The sequence below is a fragment of the Heloderma suspectum genome, chromosome 1, assembly GCF_057233095.1.
Source record: "Heloderma suspectum isolate Gila_16-S chromosome 1, 16-S_ref, whole genome shotgun sequence".
NCBI classification, from domain to species: Eukaryota; Metazoa; Chordata; class Lepidosauria; order Squamata; family Helodermatidae; genus Heloderma; species Heloderma suspectum.
The window spans coordinates 117,778,224-117,799,577 of record NC_139458.1 but is presented as its reverse complement, the minus strand read 5'-3'; the positions used below and the strand labels follow the sequence as shown (position 1 = coordinate 117,799,577).

The 21,354-nt window shown below is 43.0% G+C and overlaps 1 protein-coding gene across 1 annotated transcript in view; it reads right to left on the bottom strand.

Moving 5' to 3' along the window:
* The window catches only part of INSC (INSC spindle orientation adaptor protein), a 255,524-nt gene that overhangs the window by 16,682 nt on the left and 217,488 nt on the right, over positions 1-21,354 (bottom strand). The window contains exon 9 of the mRNA XM_084828484.1: positions 15,173-15,351. Coding sequence (XP_084684610.1) covers positions 15,173-15,351 — 179 coding nt within the window. The remainder of the gene's footprint in view (positions 1-15,172; positions 15,352-21,354) is intronic.

The following is a 21,354-nucleotide window of genomic DNA, read 5'->3' as shown; positions in this document are numbered from 1 at the left end:
TGCACATAGCCCCCCCCCCCAGTCCTTCTGCCAAACATGCAAAAGTCTGGGAGTGGAGTCAACAGGGACAAGGCCAGTGCTTGCTGCTCTGCTCCCTAGTCCACCTGTTGCTGGAACACGGGGGACAACTTCTGAAGGAGGTGCCTGTGATTTGCCTTGACACAATTCCAGTGTGCTGGAATCCCTTACGTTTCTGTAAACAAACCAAGTATCTAAATAGTATAGATGAGCACTTTTACAGGTACAAATTACTTATGGTTTCATGCACAAAACTATTCAGGATAGCAACGTTACAACTAAATTGCTAGAGTTCCTAAAAGCCAGGCTCCCAAACACTGTCCTGCTCTTATTTTTATCTCCATTACTGGCATTTGTACCACTTGTTTAATTTCCTAAGTATTTTAGAAAAATTAATTAGGTAATTTGTCATCTTCAGCTTTGTTAACTTAGACAAAATGATTACCTCACCTGCTTACTATGGAATCAATGCTTTTGAAGTTTTTTTCTAAATGTGAGTCCAGTCACTTCATCAGTGACTGTGGCGCACATGCCAGGATGTATTATGTAAAATGTTCAAGTTACACAAAGCAAGCTTTAGCCAATAGACATGCTGTTATGTTTGCAAAAAAGTACTGCTTCTGGGCACCCTTCTAGCTGTTGGTGTATTGTCCCAGAAAACCATCAGCTGATTGAGCCCTAAATAAATATGAGTATGTTCACACGGATGCTGACTCCCATATGAATGGGAAGAGTAACTTTGTACTTCTATGAGGCCAGCTCTCACAATCATTACCCCACCATGAGCTCAACAAAAGTGACCCTATACACTCCTACATGGGTTCACCCATCATGTGTCAACTGACTCAAAGTGATTGGATATAGGGGATAGGATAGGAGAGATCAGTCTCGGTGACAAATGGGACTCTACACTTCCAACCCTGCAAGGAAGGATTAGGCTGTAAGAGACCCTTTGTTGTATCTTTCAGAGGCAGAGCTACCACCTCTCACATTATTAATAATAACTCTTAGCCTGAACACATGAGAATCCAGGTTAGTGCCTATGGAGAAGGATAGGGCCCTTTTCCAATGCCTACTTCAGTCTCCTTGAAACCATGATAGAATGCACCAAGTGGTCTAGCACATGAGGAAGACCAACCTCAGGCTAGGCAAAAGAATGAAATCAACTCCATTTTCCAATTGCCTATATTTATCCAAGAACAAAGCAGAGAGAAGCTCCAAAATGGCCAGTTGCTTTAAAAAGAAATTGAAACATAGAATTAACTAAGACTTTACTTATAAGACTTCTCTAAATCCTAACTTGGCAAAATGGGTTAGACTGCAATCCTATACCAATTCACCTGGGAGTAAGTCCCATGAACTCAATGGGACTTTCATCTGAGTAAACATGCATAGGATTGTGCTGTTATTTGCTTTAGGCATCTAGTCTGGATTCTCCGCTAGCCACTTGAAGGCAAAGCAAAATTTCACTATCAAAGGTTTGGGGAGGCAGGAATCCTCATAGGGAGGTTGGAAATTCAGACTGACCAATCAGCCTGAAGTGATCTTGACCATACATCCTTCAGGTGATTCCTGCATGTACCTATTTAATATAAGGTTTACTCATGCTGGGGAGGGGACTTACAGATGTCTGCCATGAACGGGCATGTCCTTTGTGTGGAGATTTGTTCTATAACAGCAGGGGGAAAAGGTGGATTTCTCAGTCTCCAAAATGTACTGAGATTGCATTCTGCATTATAGTATATATACTATACTATCAGTATATATACCGCGCACGCACACACACTAGCACCCACTGGCACCCCTAGGCCTGGTCCCTGCCTTGATGTACTCCTATAGCCCCCTGAGGGAGAGGTCTTCCCATTCCATTCCCCTGAGGGCTGCCCCATGGCAGGGGTTAGGTCAGGCATATGACTGTGTTCCTCAGCCTACTAATCTCCCCTGGTTTCAAACTGTATTGACTGCAAAACTATACACTGGTTTAAGAAGTCTCCCCCTAATGACTGAAAATGTTGGGAGGGTGACTGAAAATGTTATCTACTCCAACTCCTTCAGGGGTGGGGGCTGCCCCACAGCAGTGGGGAGAGGGTAGGCATAGAATTCTGTCCCTCAGCCTGTTAACCTCCCCTGGCTTCAGACTGTATGGACAGCAAAGCTATGTGCTAGTAGGGAAGTCTACCCCTAGTGGCTGAAGATATTATTGCAGACTTCAACCACACAGACACATTAAAATTAATTAAGATTAATCAACACGTTTTTAATACAAAATAACCCCAAGGTCCCCTTAGTATGCATGCCAAGTTAGAGGTGTCTAGGTTTCACAGTCTTCACGCTATGGCAGTGACAGGCAGGCAGGTAGCCACACACCCTCTTTTATTATTATATATGAGAGAGAGAGAGAGACTCCCAGTGGCTTTTCCACTAGTGTGGAATTTCTGCTAAAACTTGCAAAAATTGGCAAATATTTAGAAGCATGGCAAGTCCTTCCTTTTCAGCTGGCTTTTAGGGCTATCACAAACTTCACAGGATAGCCACTGAAAACTGCCTCCCCATAGGGAGTGATGCTATGGTTTTAATATTTAGAAGTGCACAGTAAAGAGGTGCATGAGAGGGAAAGGGGATTGTAGAATGAGTATGTAAAAGAGGAGAAGGAGGAGGAAGAGGAATAAAATATAAATAACAAGGACAAATCCAAGTACTCCTATTTGTGGATCAGGCTGTGAAGTACTAGACCATCTACCTAGTATGCCATCATCTGCATGTTGTCTGAAACAAACAACTTGAATTTGTTAGAGAAAATTATTTTCCAAAAGCCAGCAATGATGCCACAAAAAGAAACAAAACAGAAATCGTGGTACATTTTCTATTAAGAAAATTGCTTTATTTAAATGTATCATCTTTGTAGAAGCTATCATTGCTGTGTTTCAGGAAATACTGGATAACCTTTGATCTCAATTAAATTATTTCTCTTCTAGTTTTGGCAAGATGACTCATTGGATAAAAACATCATTTCTGTCCACTTGCTCTTTTAATCATTTCTAACTTACAATATATTTGGAGCCTGGCATGGCTACTCCATCTATTTTACTGAATGGAGCAATTTGGTCTATCAAAGAGAACAGTTATCCATTTAAAAATATTGGTAGATAAAAATAATCATATTCATATCAAATGGAGGGCAATATAGATTATCTATACCACAGTTTTCATGTAAGCACTTGTTACACTCATCACCTGCAACATCCTGCCAAACAGGTAATTTCAACACCTGATCAGAAACCTGGGAAAATATGGAAATGATCAAGTTCTCCCCCTGATGTTGAAGGGCTTTACAGAGAGCCCAGACAGATGACCAAATTACTTCAGGACAAGTTCTCACCAACAGCTAGCTTGGTTGTCCAAAGGGCAAACAAGACAAGACAACATTCATGCAATTAGCAATTGTGTGAATGGGCAAAGTCAATAGCAGTGGGGGGTGCTCTAACTCTTGACCCCCACTCAGGTTTTAGTTCAGATTATCCCTCTCCTTCCCCATGCCCGCTATGGCATTGGAAGAAAAGCCCCCAGTTATATCAGTGTAAACTTTTCTCATAATGCAAATGGCAGTTGCAGGACCTCTGATCCAGAAAAGGATTGCAACAGGGATCAGAGTGTAAGCCTCTCCTACCCTCTAGGTCCTAAAATGGATTGGGAGCACCATGCTATTCACACAATTGCTAATTATATGAATAGCATCTTGTCTAGTTTGGCCCTATATCAGCAAAGAGGATTTATTTTGCTTTATTTCAATTACTTTTAACATGCTTTTTAGAGTTACGACGTTCCAAAATGACATACAAAAAGAAATGAGACACGGGGCATGCTTTGAAGGTGATCACATCCAAATAGATGTCCAGAATTACTTTGTGAAGCAGCTCTGCTGACATAAGCTATGGTATCAATCGGGCAACTTTAGAAGGGTCTATTGGTAGGGAGTTCCAAAAACGTGAGGCTACCACTAAGAACCCCTTCATGGATCACTGCCTTGTTGTGGCAAAGGGGCTTGCGTAACTCAGTGAAGCCATAAGCTATGCCGTGCAGGGCCACCCAAGACGGACAGGTCATGGCAGAGAGTTCTGACAAAATGTGGTCCACTGGAGAAGGAAATGGCAACCCACTCCAGTATTCTTGCCAAGAAAACCCCATGGAACATATCACAAGGCTAAAAGAGATGACACCCGAAGATGAGCCCCTCAGGTCGGAAGGTGTCCAATATACTACTGGGGAAGAGCAGAGGGAATTTCCAAGTAGCGCCAGAAAGAGTGAAGCAGCTGGGCCAAAGCCGAAAGGACACTCAGCTGTGGATGTGTCTGGTAAAGAACAGTAAAAGAAAATCCGATGCTGTAAAGAACAATATTGTTTAGGAACCTGGAATGTAAGATCAATGAATCAAGGTAAGCTGGAGGTGGTCAAACATGAGATGGCATCTTGGGAATCAACATTGACATCTTGGGAATCAGCGAACTCAAATGGACAGGCATGGGTGAATTTAATTCAGGTGACCATCATATCTACTACTGTGGGCAAGAATCCCTTAGAAGAAATGGAGTAGCACTCATAGTCAATAAAAGTGTGGGAAAAGCAGTAGTGGGATACAATCTCAAAAACGATAGAATGATCTCAGTATGAATCCAAGACAAACCATTCAACATCACAGTAATTCAAGTCTATGCCCCAACCACTGAGGCCGAAGAAGCTGAGGTTGATCGGTTCTATGAAGACCTACAACACTTTCTAGAACTAACACCAACAAAAGATGTCCTCTTCATCATAGGGGATTGGAATGCTGAAGTAGAAAGTCAAGAAATCACCAGGATAACAGGCAAGCATGGCCTTGGTGTGGTGTACAAAATGAAGCAGGACAAAGGCTAATAGAGTTTTGCCAAGAGAACACGCTGATCATAGCAAACACACTTTTCCAACGGCACAAGAGGCGACTCTACACATGGACATCACCAGATGGTCAATATCAAAATCAGATTGATTATGTCCTTTGCAGCGAAAGATGGAAAAGCTCTATACAGTCAGTAAAAACGAGACCTGGAGCTGACTGTGGCTCAGATCATGAGCTTCTTATTGCAAAATTTCGGCTTAAATTAAAGAACGTAGGGGAAACCACTAAACCAGTCAGGTATGACCTAATTCATATCCCTTATGAATATATGGTGGATGTGAGGAATAGATTTAAGGGATTAGACCTGATAGACAGAGTGCCTGAGGAACTATGGACGGAGGTCCGAAACATTGTTCAGGACACGAGGCAGTAACTAAATCGACGATCCCAAAGAAAAAGAAATGCAAGAAAGCAAAGTGGCTGTCTGATGAGGGTTTACAAGTAGCTGAGGAAAGAAAGGAAGTGAAAAGCAAGGGAGAAAGGGGAAGATATATCCAACTGTATGCAGAGTTCCAGAGAATAGCAAGGAGAGACAAGAAGGCCTTCTTAAATGAACAATACAAAGAAATCGAGGAAAACAACAAAATGGGAAAGACTAGAGATCTCTTCACGAAAACTGGAGATATCAAGGGAACGTTTTGTCCAGAGATGGGCATGATAAAGGACAAAGAAGGCAGGGACCTAACAGAAGCAGATGAGATTAAGAAGAGGTGGAAAGAATTAGGGATGTACGAAAGTCAGCTTGCTTCATGGTGGGGGGGAGGCGCTTCGCTGCTCCCCCGAAGTTCAGGCCGGGGGGGGAGGCTTCCAGCCTCGCCCGGCCGAAATTCAGGCCAGGGGGGAGGCTTCCCCCCTCGCCAGGCCGAAATTCAGGCCGGGGAGAAGCGCCCCATCTCCCCGGCCGCGAACTTCAAAAGAAAAAAAAAACGCCCCTGTGATAGGCTACATAACGATTAACGTAGCCTATCACGGCTAGATCTGCAAAGTCAGCCGTGATAGGCTACGTTAATCGTCACGTAGCCTATCACGGGTGACTTTGCAAATCTAGCCGTGATAGGCTACGTTAATCGTTACATAGCCTATCACAGGGGCGTTTGTTTGTTTTTTACTTTGCTTGTAATGGCGGCGGCGGCAGCCGGTCAAAAGACCGGCTGCCGCCCCCGCCCCTGACGAAGACCTGCCGAACCGCCGCCGGGACCCGCCACTGGGAGGGACATTCGTGAAAGGTAAGTCCCATCCCGGGGGGGTGGCGGGGGGTGGGCGGAGAATTTCTCCCCGAACAACCTTCGGAGGACTGAATACATTGGCACTCGGCCCCCTGAAGTTTCGGGGAGAAATTCTCCCCCATCCATCCCTAGAAAGAATACACAGAAGAACTATACAGGAAAGATCTGAATGTCCTCGATAGCCATGATAGTGTGGTCACTGAAGTTGAGCCGGACATCCTAGAGAGTGAAATCAAGTGGGCCTTAGGAAGCATTACTAACAACAAAGCTAGCAGAGATGACACTATTCCAGCTGAGCTATTTAAAATCCTAAAAGATGATGCTGTTAAAGTGCTGCACTCAATATACCAACAAATTTGGAACACTCAACAGTGGCCACAAGACTGGAAAAGGTCAGTTTACATTCCAATCCCAAAGAAGGGCAATGCCAAAGAGTGTCCAAACTACCGCACAATTGCGCTCATTTCACATGCCAGCAAGGTGATGCTCAAAATCCTACAAGCTAGGCTTCAGCAGTATGCGAACCGAGAACTACCAGAAGTACAAGCTGGGTTTCAAAGAGGCAGAGGAACTAGAGATCAAATCGCCAACATTCGCTGGATCGTGGAGAAAGCAAGAGAATTCCAGAAAACCGTCTATTTCTGCTTCATTGACTATGCTAAAGCTTTTGATTGTGTGGATCACAACAAACTGTGGCAAATTCTGAAAGAGATGGGAGTACCAGACCACCTTACCTGTCTCCTGAGAAACCTGTACGAGGGCCAAGAAGGAACAGTAAGAGATGGAACAACCAATTGGTTCAAAATTGGGAAAGGAGTACGACAAGGCTGCATATTGTCACCCTGCTTATTTAACTTATATGCAGAGTACATCATGAGAAACGCCAGGTTGGATGAATCATAGGCTGGAATTAAGATTGCCGGGAGAATTATCAACAACCTCAGATACACAGACAATACCACCCTAATGGCAGAAAGTGAAGAAGATCTAAAGAGCCTCTTGTTGAGAGTGAAAGTGGAGAGTGCAAAAGCTGGTTTGAAACTCAACATTAAAAAAACGAAGATCATGGCATCTGGCCCCATCACTTCCTGGCATATAGAAGGGGAAGAAATGGAAGCAGTGACAGATTTTATTTTCTTGGGCTCCAAGATCACCGCAGACGGTGACTGCAGCCATGAAATTAAAAGACGCTTGCTCCTGGGGAGGAAAGCTATGGCAAACCTAGACAGCATAGTAAGAAGCAGAGACATCACCTTGCTGACAAAGGCTCATATAATCAAAGCTCTGATTTTCCCAGTAGCAATGTATGGCTGTGAGAGCTGGACTATAAGCAAGGCTGAGCGCCGAAGAATTGATGCTTTTGAACTGTGAGAAGACTCTTACGAGTCCCCTGGACTGCAAGGAGCTCAAATCAGTCCATCCTAAAGGAAATCAACCCTGACTGCTCATTGGAAGGACAGGTACTGAAGCTGAAGCTCAAATATTTTGGCCACCTAATGCAAAGAGAAAACTCACTGGAAAAGACCCTGATGCTAGGAAAGATTGAAGGCAAAAGGAGAAGTGGACGGCAGAGGATGAGATGGCTAGATAGTATCACCGATGTAATGAATATGACCCTGAGCACACTCCGGGAGAGAGTGGAGGACAGGAGGGTCTGGCGTGCTGTGGTCCATGGGGTCACAAAGAGTTGGACACAACTTAATGACTGAACAACAACAACAACCACTAAGAAAGCCCCGACTCCAGGGCACGCCAACCTCACTGATCTTAACAGCGGACATTTGAGGACTCCCAAGGTATATCTTAGCATACAGGCAGAGTTCTATTTCTGAATGAGGTCCTTCAGATAACCTGGTCCCAAACCATTCAGGGCTTTAAAGGTTAAGACCACTACTTTGAACTGGGCCTGAAAACATACTGGTAGTCAGTGCAACTAAACACAAGATTGGAGTTACATGCTCAGATTTTTTTACCTCTACCAACATTTGAGCAGTCATATTTTCACCAACTCTGCTAACTTTTGGACTATGTTCAGAGGCAGTCCCACATAAAGTACACTGCAATAGTCTAGTTTGGAGGTGATCAGAGCATGAGTAATTGTGGCCAGGTCTGACTGCTGTAGATAGGATCACAACTGATGTGCAAACTACAGCTTGTAAAAAGCACTCCTGGCCCCTGCCACCACCTGTGCTTCTCCAGACAGTGACAGGACCAGTTGTACACCCTGTCTAGAACAACTGGCTTCCCAATCCACAGAATCTTTGTCTTTCCAGGATTAAGTTTCTCCCTCATTCATCTGAAAAATGACACTTGTCCCTGAGGTCCACAGCTTCTCTGAGATCCTTTGGTGGAAAAGAGAGGTAGAGCTGCATGTCATCAGCATACTGATGACAGCAAAGCCCAAACTTCTGGATGACTTTTCCCAGCAGCTTCATATAGATGTTGAAGAGGATTCGTGGTTGACAGCTGGTTGGCCCCTTTGCGAACAGAAAGCTGGACTAGATGGACCCTTGGCCTGATCCAGCATGACTCTTATGTTCTTAGGATTGGGGATAGGATGGAACCCTGTGGTAAACCATAAGCCAAAGCCTATGGGGTAGAACCCCTTACATGAGCTATAGATGCGTGGTAGAATATGTGGTTATCTCTATCTACCCAGACCCCTCACTTAGCACATGGTTACATGCACTCTCTGATAAAGTACTCTAGCACAAATCTGCTGAATTAAACCAGAATCTATTAGCATATTTGGGTTAAAGCTAGCATAAATCCTACTTAGAGTAGACCCATTAAAATGAATGGGGCACGTTAGTCATGACTAACTTCAGTCTCATTCATTTCAATGGGTTTACTCTAAGTAAGACTTATGCTGGATTCTACCCTTTGATTCTAATGAATTTAGAGACAGTTGAGATAAGGGTAGTTTTCCCAACACAGAAATGTCCCTCTTTGTGTTTTAAATTAGCGTAGCATGAAAGTATCATCTGAGACTGCTTTTGTGTATGAGCCACTCTGTCTTCATCTTGTATACATTTGGCGCCACATAAAAAAAGTGACCGACTGAAGCTCTATTTAGGCATTCGGTTTTCCCACGCAATAAGAATTGTGTGAGGGGTGAGCGGGGCAAATTTGCTGGTCCTACCTTCTCCATTACATCCCTGTGCCTGGGGCCTCTGTTGTCCATGTATTGGAGAGGGAAGATCTGAACTGGGGAGCATGCTGAGTTCTAAATTGTGTGGGAAGCCTAGATGCCTACAGCAGGCTTCCCACTTCAGACAAATGGGCTTTTCTACATGAGGCTTTTAACCTACACCTTTAACAAAGGTTCTGCTTCCTGATTCTTTGCGGGATTAAGATCAGCTCCTTTACAAAAAAAAATTCAGGGGGTTTTCTTTCACTGCCTTTCTATATGTTCCAACACACAACCACTAGGTGGTGCTGTGGTATAGCGCAATTACATGAGGCTTCTAAAATGCAGTTGAGAAAAATAACAGACTTCAGAATGACTGCAAACACTGGAGAGGCCCTGGAGAATGACAATGTCATGTGAATGACCTGTAAACTACCATCAGTGAGCAATTACAAGCACATAATAAAAGGCTCATGTAGAAAGGGTCAATGTGTATATGGTGGTGGGGCCAGCAAGTGCAATGCCACTCTCCCCTCGGGTAATTTTAATTGTGCAGTGGAACTGAATATCCAAATAAGGTTGTTCAAGTGTTTCTGTGTACCCAAGTGTATATCAATCTACCAGCCAAAAGTGATACTTCATGAAAGCTTGTTCCACAAGAAATTATAATATGCTGCAAGATGCTTGGTTAGTTTGCTACAACACTCTAACACAGCTAGCCCTCTGAAATTCATTTAGTATTATCTTTCTTGGCTGTATAACTGGGTAAATGCTGACAAATGTTAACCATGGGACTAGGTCAAACATTTCCCAACAAGCTAAATGTTGAGGATGAAGGGTTTGTGGGTGAAAGAGGGGGCAAAAAACCCTTGCCTCTTTTGTACCGTCAGGGGAGGGGTTGAAGGTGAAGGACAAAGTGGCACCCTCCTCAACTCCATGTACATAGGGATGGGCAAACCCGCCTCTTCCCGCCTCACACGCCACTCACTGAACCCCTGCTGGCTGCCCAACCCTGCTCACTGTGCCTGGTAAACAGACCATTTACACCTGTAATTTTGTGTAAATGAGCTCTTTATGGCCACCATTTGTACAAAACTCACCTTCACTCATCTTGGCTCCTTGCAGCTGGTTGCCGCCATTTTTTACCTTCACAATGCCTCAGGACAATGCTATGTCATGGTGAGCACCAAGGATTTGGACCCCCACCCCTCTAAATTACAGGGGAAAAAATGTGTAGCCTGTGAATGAGGCTGCAAAATAGGGAGGGGGCAATTCAACCCAGTATTATCCCGATGAACTACATATCCTAACAGAGTATCACTAGATCAGCTTTCTCCAACCTGGATTACAACACCCATCATCCACAGCTAGCAGGCCCACATCTGGAGGTTGGAGAAGCCTGCTCTAGATGACAGTTCACATTACTGGGGTGTCATATCCCACAGTTTCATGGTCCTTTATAGCAACAATTGCAGTATAGAGTAGACCCACCGCTCAAAAGGAACATGAAAGATTTTGTTTTTAATTTTGATTCAGCTTTTCAACCATAATGACATATTAACATTTTTCTCATTTCATTTGCAGTGTTTCATTTCTTTTTAAAGGGGAGAGCTATAAGGAAGAGAATTAATTAAAAGCTATTTGCTTGATGGTTGCCAGCAGAGATTGTAGTCTGCTGGCTTCTTGAGCTGGAGCCCATTGACGTCAATTATAGTCATCCATTAAGCTTCAGTGGGGGTTTGAACCAGTTTTTATTCATACTTGTGGGGCTTTCGTGAAACTCACAGATGTCTACTTTAGTATCCTGCAAAACCATATTTATATGCCCAAAAAGACAGACAGATGAATTGCTGGAACAATTTACATTTTGAAACTTGTATATGAGTGCAGAGCCTTGCAGAGAACATTTAATAGCTCAAAGAAAAAGAATTTTATACAGCTTAAATGTAGAAGCTGTAACAGAAGCTTAAAGCTATAGAAAACCCATGCCTTTTTGTTATCTTACAAAGGCTGTTTCTTTTAAGGGCTATTTTTACATGATGTCTGAAATCACCTCAGAGTTACACCAGAGTGTCACATGTCAGCTGTGAGGTGAGGACGATTATTGTGTGATTTCGTGGCAGCTCTCAGGCAGCTTTCGTGGCAGCTCTCAATCGCTGCATTTTTGTGTGTAGGCAATAGGCCCTCAGACCTTGCATTAAAAGTACTCCACAAGTCTTCCTGCAGTTTTTGTGATAGGACACATTTAAAGCAACAGCCCTAAAAGCAAATTTTACACCTGTCAGTGTAAGAGTTTGGGACTATAACTTCCACACTTTTTGCCCAATATATGCCTCAGAGGGTTTAAAATGGCTGGAAGAGATCTGCAATGTAGAGAGAGCATCATGGAAAAGGCACAGAACATATGGTTCAAAATGTGTATAACATGCATAGAATAAATCTTTTTCAGATTTCACTTAAGGAAAGAATAGCTCATAGAGACCCAAAACCTGCTCTTTTAATTTCACATTCTACACCAAACCTTTCTCCATTCAGCCTGCTATCAGAAATGATTCAACAATAGACAATACACTATTGGGGTATAATTACTAGGACAGAAAATCACCAATCCCCCCTCCTTTTCTACCAGTGGCAAAATTCACAGTATCTTACTGCCATATGTACTGTATGCTCCATTTCCCTCCATGTACAGTATTTCAAGAGTCGGTGCATGGACGTTTCAGAATAGGTTTTTCAAGAATGATAACAACTGAATATGTTTTCATGGGGAAATAATCATATTTTCCTTATTTGGCAGGATTAAAGAAATTTAATATGCCAATATAGACCTGTGCAAATTAAGATCATTGGAGGAAGCCTTGCTGGTTGTACCATGACTTGCAAAATGCCGCCTTGCGGCGACCCAGAACTGAGCCTTCGCATGCTGTCACCCACCTTATGGAATGCCCTCCCCCCTGGGATTCAGGAGGTGCATTATGATACATTTTAATCTCTCTTTGTAAGCCATTTAGGGTGCAATCCTATGCAGATAGGCGGCTGCCTCCAGACTCAGAGGCGACCACCTATCCAATGCAGGGCAGGAGAAGCACGGAGGGGATCATTTCCTCTACACTTCTCCTGCCCTGCATTTTCGGCTAGACAGCCAATTTCGGCTGTCTAGCTGTGGGAGGGCGGAGCAAGGAAGGAGGCTGCCGGACAACACATAGGATGTGTCATACCAGCATTTCCACCTGCCCCGGAATGCCCCCCCCCCCGGCACGCCCTGTTTTGGCCACTCCACACTCCTCTTGCGAGCACGGAGCTCGGTGCTGTTCCGAGGCAGCATGGAAGGGGGGGAAGGTCAGTTCTTCAGAAGGTCAGAAAACTAGATATCCTATGACCATCTAGACGCTGACTAGTGGCCATAGGATTGCTCCCTACAAGTATTTTTGTAGATACGATAAGAGATCATCATGTCTTGCTGGGCGGGCGGGGGGGGGGGTAACAGCACACATGCTTGTTTGGAATGCTTGACACATGAATCCTGCTTCTGCCTCCTGCCCATATCCATCCTACTCAGCTTCATACTGCCTGTGACTGTGGTGCAAACTGAGCAGAAATCTCTATCTATCTTATATATGATTTTTCATAACTCTCTAAAACCTGCATCTATTCGTTGCAGCACAAACTGATGAGGTATAACATTCAATGTTAAGGCCATTCCTTTAAATGTGTCCTATGACATATATTTGCAGGGAATGTTTAATCCATGTCCAAGGTGTCATTGCCTTAAAAATGTAGAGATTATGTCGTTCCCAAGTGGTTGCCATAAAATTCTATTTCTAAGCATTTTTTTCCAGGTCACCTCACAGCCTAGTGTGTTCTCTAAATGTATGGCAAGGTATAGTAAAGGTTGCTCCAAATTGTTGTGATCACCAAACATTTATCTTCATGTTTATTCAAAATACTCAATAGAAAATGTGCCCCAGGAAAGTTTCATATTGGAATTTGGGAATTTTTTTCACGGTGGAAGAGGATCATAATAGATTCAGCAAATATATACCTTCTTCAGAAGCCATTTTATAGTAACTAGTTTGTCTGCATAGTTACGATGATTAAGCAGGGTAAATGGGTTGTTTGTTTCCCCTTTCTTTCAAGTTTCAACTCATATTTATGACTTTTGTTCTAGACTCATTCACCAGATTCCTGTAGTCATAAATGTAGCTCAGGTTACTTGGGGGGGGGGGGTCAGGTGTACTGGAGACAGAGGCCTGTAGGAGCTATGGAGTGGAATGGAGGAAAAAGTTTGGTCAAGAGAAAAGTGGCTCGTGGTTTAATTTACAAAGCAGGCCTATCTTTCTTGAGGGCAGGATTCTGGGATGTGAGAAAGACAGAAAACCCAAATGCTGATAAAGCCAAGCTAAGGCAATGGACCAGTATGGAAGAAGATTCAAAGTGAGGTACTCCATCTCTCCAGCTGCTCTAGATTACCTTCATGGGCCTCACATGTTTCTTGCTACTCCAATAAGAGTTGAAAACACATCAACCACCTAAAATAATGGGAAAATGTATTTCCAGGTTTCTGTACCCAGCATGTCATTCACCAATCACAAACCAAATTTCTAGTTGAGTCAACTGGGGAGGAAGAAAAAAGGCCAATCAGAAAGCAGGAAAATTTGGGGCTCACAGTGGACCAAAAAGAGACTGCACCTCAGTACCAGAGCTCCTTCATTACTTCGCTTAATTTCATTGTATTGCCTAACTCCAATTTTATTAGCAGATTTTTGCTTGTCCTGAGGCCTTTGGAATCCCATGTTGTGTTTTTGCCTTCTCTTTGAGAGAAGGGATTTCTTGCTCTGAACATGCCCCCTTTCACTTTTTCCTGGGCAGTTTTTCTGAGCCAGCCTTTGGAGCTGGTTGCTTGATTCATGAACAATTTTGAATAGATACAGCTTTTCTAGGATTTTCTTAAATATAACTTTTCGTTTTGGTTTATTCCTTTGTGAGGCTGAAAAATCACTATTTTAGTTCAATTTTTTTTGTCCACCAACCTGCCTCAGTCAAGAAACAAGCGTTTCTGTTCGTTCCAGAGCTTCCTCTGGGAAGTGCTAAATTGCTGTTGCGCAAGTGGTGGGCCCCGCTCACGCAACAGAATCAGTGGGGCGCAAGAGAATCGGGGGAGGTTTAAGCACCCCATTAGATTCTGCCCATTTTAAAAAAATCTGAACTAATTCTCTCATCTGGATTTTCCCAAATCCTGTACAATGGATCCTGGAGCAATCTTCTTCAACTTTCAACTAAGCTCACATGAGCCTGTCTTCTCTGCTTGTGAGAAGTAGCTATAAGTCTTCCTTCCTTAATCTTCAGGTTAAACTACTATATAGTTGGGAATGTAGTAACCTTGAACTAGTCTGGATTGGTAGATGTTTTAGGTGGATGTAATTTAGGGCTTAGTAATATACATGCTAGCTGTCTGGTTATTTTTGTGCATGTTGCTGCTATCTTTATATCTGCATTTCTGGTCCTTTACATTGCTTTACTATTTCTGTATTTACATTTTCACAGTTTCCACCCCCGTAGGCAATTATTACATGTATCTACTTTTCCATTTATATACTGCTTTCATATGTCATTGCTAGGTCTGCATGTTTTTATTGTTTGTCATTAAGTAAGTGGTGTTTTTTTTAAAGAATTCACTCTGGAGAAGGAAGAGTATATGTGGAATTCCTGTCTTTAGTACTGCATTCTCAGATGCAAGTCAACACCTGATGGTGCATATGTGAATCAGCCCCAAGGCCTTGATCTATGACAGCCATTACATCGGCATCTACAGTATATAACATCGGCATCTACAGTATATCAATGTATAAATGTGTATTCACTTACCTGATCTCGGGAATAGGGGCTATCCACTTTCTGTTTGTCACAACAAGCTGCTATAAGAATGTTCATCGCATCCATCTGGAGCAACATCTCACATGCCATTGTATCAAAAAATGTAATGTTGGCAAGTGCAGCTGAAGCCAGTAGGAAAACCTCTCCAGTGGTGGCCTTTTGGCACAGTTCTAGATAAGTAAAAACAGTATCATAAAAATATTAAATTAAAACCACTAGATCATCCAAACACAAACTGAGATTATTTTCTATTTATTTATTTCATGTAAAATATTTTACCAAAAAACCCTCAAAGCGTGGCTTACAGATCAATAAAAAACAAGATAGTCCCTGCCCTCAGGCTTGCAGGACATGACACAGAAGGAAAAAGGGAGGAGGAAAAAAGCACACTTATTTAATTTATTAGATTTATATCCCACTTTTCTTCCATCATAGCACTCAAGGTGGCTACATGTGGTTTCCAGGTGGTCTCCCTTCCAAGCACTGACCAGACACAGACATGCTTAGCTTCAGCAAGGTGGCTGCCTCATGTGCCTTCAGACGATGCCCTGGCACCAGTTCTAGTTACAAAAAATATATATATTCTATTAATGTATCACCTGGTTAACTTAACTTTACCTTCAAAGCAGCTCAAACTATGTGTATATGTATGGCTAATCCCTTTGTTCAGTCTGCTTCATGCATGTGGTGATGCCTGACACCTGGGTTCATGTTGCTGCTGAATGTTCATGTAAATATACCAGTAAGAACACAGAGAATGTTAAATCAAACTGTATTTATATGCTTAACATGGCAGACCATAGTTAACATGGTCCCAGGGCATAGTCTGAAGGCACACGAGGCAGCCACCTTGCTGAAGCTAAGCAGGTCTGGGTCTGGTCAGCGCTTGGAGGGGAGACTACCTGGGGACCACATGTAGCCACCTTGAGTTCCATGATGGAAGAAAGGTGGGATATAAATGTAATAAATAAACCTACCTGCTGTTCATGAGAGCCCCGACATCAGAGCCGCCAACAAATTCAAAGCCACAAACATTTCCACTCTTCTCTCCCTCCCCAGGGCTATTTTTTTCTTTTACTAGCTGAATTCTCTCCCATTGAAACCAATTGGGGGAAGAAGGAACTGATCTATGCCAGCTTCATGCTGGGAACAGATCAGCATCCAGTTGGGGGCCAGGAAAGCTGCCAGCATGCCCCCTGGCTCAGCCCCGGCATACTTCCTTTACCCTTTTTCTGGCATTGGAGTTCTGACATTGGAGAAGAACTGCCACAGACATTTCTGCAGTGGCATGGGGGAGAAATCCACCATTAGATCTTCCACTCAGAGGGAAGACCTCTTTCTCTGCCCTCAGAGGGGAAATCCATCAAATTCTATGGCCTCTGGGACACCGTCACAGTGACCATAGGATAACAGCCTAAATATGCCTTGAAGCACCAGTTTCCAAGGGACTTACCTGAACCCCTGGGTTTCAGCCTTATACTCAATCCAGTGATTATTTATGGCCATGTGTGCTCCAGTGCAGGCACAGAGTTGCCATACTACAAGAATGTTTTTCAGTGGAGAGACCAAATCCATGCTTACACAATTTGGAAGCTGATGGAGTCTCCCAGTTAAAACAAATGAGAAAGCCTGAGTACCCTGGAGCTCCATGCTTGTTATTAGAGCATACATGGAACTCCCAGTCATGGCACAGTATATTGCAAGGCAAGCTGGTGGATCCAATTTCAGTGGGGTGAAAATTCCTTTCTGGGATTTAGTTACAACCATCCAAAAGTCTAAAGGAGCTATCCAAGGTGCTGGACCCTATCCCCAAAATGGGTCCAGCACCGTAGATAGCTCCTTCAGACTTCTGGCTGGTTGTAACTAAAACCTAGAATGGAATTGCTGCCCCACCGAAATAGGATCCACCAGCCTCCCCCGGTATATTGTCTCTCCTCCACCACCTAAACATTAACATGGCTACTCTTTTGGATTTTGATTAAAATAAATCACTTCCTTTTCCAGCATTGAAAGCTTTGCACTCTAAAAGTCCCTTGCAAATTTACTTTTGTTTAACATGCACTTATCACTAAAAATTACAACATCCATCCAGAAAGCATTCTACCACTTAACAAACATATTGTATTTCCATTTCCTGAATTGCTTATTAGTATTTATTATAGAGATCAGGTATTGCCACTGATCATACCAATAAGAAGATAAATTAAGAACAAAACTGTCAGCGAGTATTAACTTCATTAGTGGCCTGGGCTTGTACACTTACCAGTCTGCATTGGATGTTGTTCAAGATGATGTTATATGACTAAATAAAATGAGATAGTATGGGCAGATGGTTAAAACTAATTGTTCTGTGGGAGTATAATTCTGCCATTTATCTTGCTATCACTACACTATGTCTTTGGGACCTAAGAATATCCTGTATAATTTTTTTCTGCTGAAACCATCTTTAAAATGCTGCAGACACAGCTATTATTATCATAACCTTCTAAGTGCCTTTTAATTCCTGTACACATTTATTTTAACTAAGGTCTGACTCAGCCAGCAATTTGATTTCACTGTGGTTTAAAGATTAAATATATGAGAAAAGTAATTCAATTACTCAGCTATAAATATTATAGAGAAATTGGTGATTGATTAGTGGAAAGATTCCCCGTGCTCAAAGTTGCAGTCTTTTCTTTCTAAATATACTCAGGCACAACTAGACCTGTCTATATGAGGTGATGTGGTGGTAACAATAGAAACATATCTAAATCTTTCCCAAGGTATGCACACAGCCAAGCCTATGTCTTGATGATCATGATTTTGACTGCAGTACCTCATGCTCCAGCATGGCCATCACTGATTTATTTAAACCATGTCTGACTGATAGCCAGCTGCATCCTTGGTTTGAAATACAAAGAGAAATAGAGACATGGGGTGGAATCCAAAAGTGTGGAATGGCTTTTGATCCAGAGATACCTCCTCTAATGGAAGAGGTCCCCAATTTCTACCTTGTTCTGCATCACCAAACTACACTGTTCTGGAGAGTCCCCCAACCCTCTCCAACAGATTTTCAGGGGACAGAGTGGGCTGCAGCAAGGAGGGAGTATCAGCAAAAATTGCCTTTGTCCTCCTCTGTGAGTGGATTAAGAACCAGATCAAATGCCTTTCCATGAGCAGAATGGCACCAATAGATCACACCCATGTTGTACTGTTGTGTTAACAAATCCTCAGACACAAAATTATATGCATTCAAGTAAGCTTCTGCCTTATATTTTGCCTTCCACCCTTAAAGGTGGCCTAGAAATAAGTATAGAATTTTGACCTAGACTCTGAGGGCCAATTTATAGAGTGCATAACATCCTAAAAATATTTTAACTAGTGCAACAATAACCCAGCTTGTCCATTACCAAGAAAACATGAAATTCATGAGATTTATCAACAGTTACCTAGAGGCATGTTCCACTGAACTCAGTGAGACTTACTTCAGAGTGGACATGCATAGGATTTTACTGTAAGACTTTAAACTATCATAGAATCATAGAATAGTAGGTTTGGAAGGGAAGTACAAAGCCACTGAGTCCAACCCCCTGCTCAAAGCAGGAATCTAAGTCAAAGCATCCCTGACAGATGGCTGTCCAGCTTCGTCTTGAATGCCTCCAGTGTGGGAGAGTCCACTACCTCCCTAGGTAATTGGTTCCACTGTCATATTGCTCTAACAGTCAGGAAGTTTCTCCTGATGTTCAGCCGGAATCTGGCCTCCTGTAACTTGAGCCCATTATTCCGTGTCCTGCACTCCAGGATGACCGAGAAGAGATCCTGGCCTTCCTCTCTGTGACAACCTTTCAAGTACTTGAAGAGCGCTATCCTATCTCCCCTCAGTCTTCTCAAGGCTAAACATGCCCAGTTCTTTCAGTTTCTCCTCATAGGGCTTTGTTTCCAGTCCCCTGATCATCTTTGTTGCCCTCCTCTGAACCCTCTCCAGTTTGTCTGCATCCTTCTTAAAGTGTGGTGCTGAGAACTGGATGCAGTACTCCAGATGAGGCCTAACCAGTGCTGAGTAGAGGGGAACTAGTACTTCCCGGGATTTGGAAGCTATACTTCTATTAATGCAGCCCCAAAGAGCATTTGCCTTGTTTGCAGCCACATCACATTGTTGGCTCATATTCAGCTTGTGATCGACAACAATTCCAAGATCCTTCTTGCTTGTAGTATTGTTGAGCCACGTATCCCCCATCTTGTATCTGTGCATTTGGTTTCTTTTTCCTAGGTGCAGAACTTGGCATTTATCCCTATTAAATTTCATTCTGTTGTTTTCTGCCCAGCACTCCAGTCTATCAAGATCACATTGAATTTTGTTTCTGTCTTCCAGGGTATGAGCTATCCCGCCTAATTTTGTATCATCAGCAAATTTGATCAGCATTCCCTGCACCACCTCCTCCAAGTCATTAATAAAAATGTTGAAGAGCACTGGGCCCAGGACTGAGCCCTGCGGTACCCCGCTTGTTACCTCTCCCCACTTTGAGAAGATCCCATTGATAAGCACTCTTTGAATCCGATTCTATAGCCAACTGTGGATCCACCTGAGAATTGTTTCATCTAGCCCACTTCGAGCTAGTTTGCTCATCAGGATATCATGGGGCACTTTGTCGAAAGTTTTGCTGAAGTCGAGGTATATGATGTCCACAGCATTCCCACAGTCCACAAGGGAGGTTACCTGGTTAAAAACAATGAGATCAGATTTGTCTGGCAGGATTTGTTCTTGACAAATACATGTTGGTTTCGAGTAATCATTGCATTGTTTTCAAGGTGCTTACAGATAGATTGCTTTATCATCTGCTCCAGAATTTTTCTAGGGATTGATGTCAGACTGACTGGTCTGTAGTTCCCAGGTTCCTCCTTTTTGCCCTTTTGGAAGATAGGGACAACATTAGTCCTCCTCCAGTCATCTGGCACTTCACCCATCCTCCATGATTTCTCAAAGATAATAGACAGCAGTTCTGAGAGCTCTTCTGCCAGTTTCTTCAATACTCTAGGATGCAGTTCATCTGGCCCTGGAGACTGGAACTCATTCAAAGTAATTAGGTGTTCCTTGACCATATGCCTATCGATCTCAAGCTGCAATCCTGCCCCTTCAGCCTGTAGTTTGCCTTTGCCAGGGGGGTCATAGACCCTCTTTCGGGAGAAGACTGAGCCAAAGTAGGAATTGAACACCTCTGTCTTTTCCTTGTCATCTGTTATCATTTTGCCATCCTTATTTAATAGCTGAACCACCATTTCTTTCCTCTGCCTTTTACTATGCACGTAGCTGAAGAAAGCCTTTTTGTTGCTTTTAGCATCCCTCGTGAACCTCAGCTTGTTCTCAGCTTTAGCCTTCCTGATGCCATCCCTGATGCCATCCCTGCAATTCTCTGCTACCTGCCTGTATGCTTCCTTTGTAGCTTTGCCTTCCTTCCACTTTCTATATGTGTCCTTTTTTGTTTTCAGGTCATCTCTAAGCTTTTTGTGAAGCCACATTGGCTTCTTCTGTTGTCTTCCACCTTTTTTTCTTGTTGGAATTGTTTGTAATTGTGCCTTTAGAATTTCCTTTTTAAAAATGCCCACCCATTTTGGACTCGTTTTCTCATTAGAGTCACTTGCCATGGGACATTACTTATCATTGTTCTGAATTTATTAAAATTGGCTTTCCTACAATCCAAGGTACGCATTTGGCTACACTCGGCTTTTGCTTCCTTCAGAACCAAGAACTCAAGTATAACATGGTCACTTTCCCCCAGAGTTCCCGTAACTGCTACTTTATCCACTATGTCATCTGTGTTGGTTAGGATCAAGTCAAGGATAGCCAATCCTCTGGTTCCTTCCTCCACTTTCTGTAGGAGGAAATTATCAGCAATACAAGTCAGGAATCTCTTGGAGGGGCCATGTTTTGCAGAATTTGTCTCCCAACAAATATCGGGGAAATTGAAGTCCCCCACTACTACCTTGCTTCCTGGAAACATTGGCAATTTGCTTTTCAAAGGTTTCATCCTCGTCTTCTCCTTGATTGGGTGGCCGGTAGCAGACTCCAACCACCAGGTTCCTTTTATTCTTTGCTCCATTTATTTTAACCCAGATGCTCTCGGTGTTACCAAGCTCATCCTCCTGTATTTCTGTGCAGAGATATGTATTTTTAACAGATAGTGCAACTCTACCTC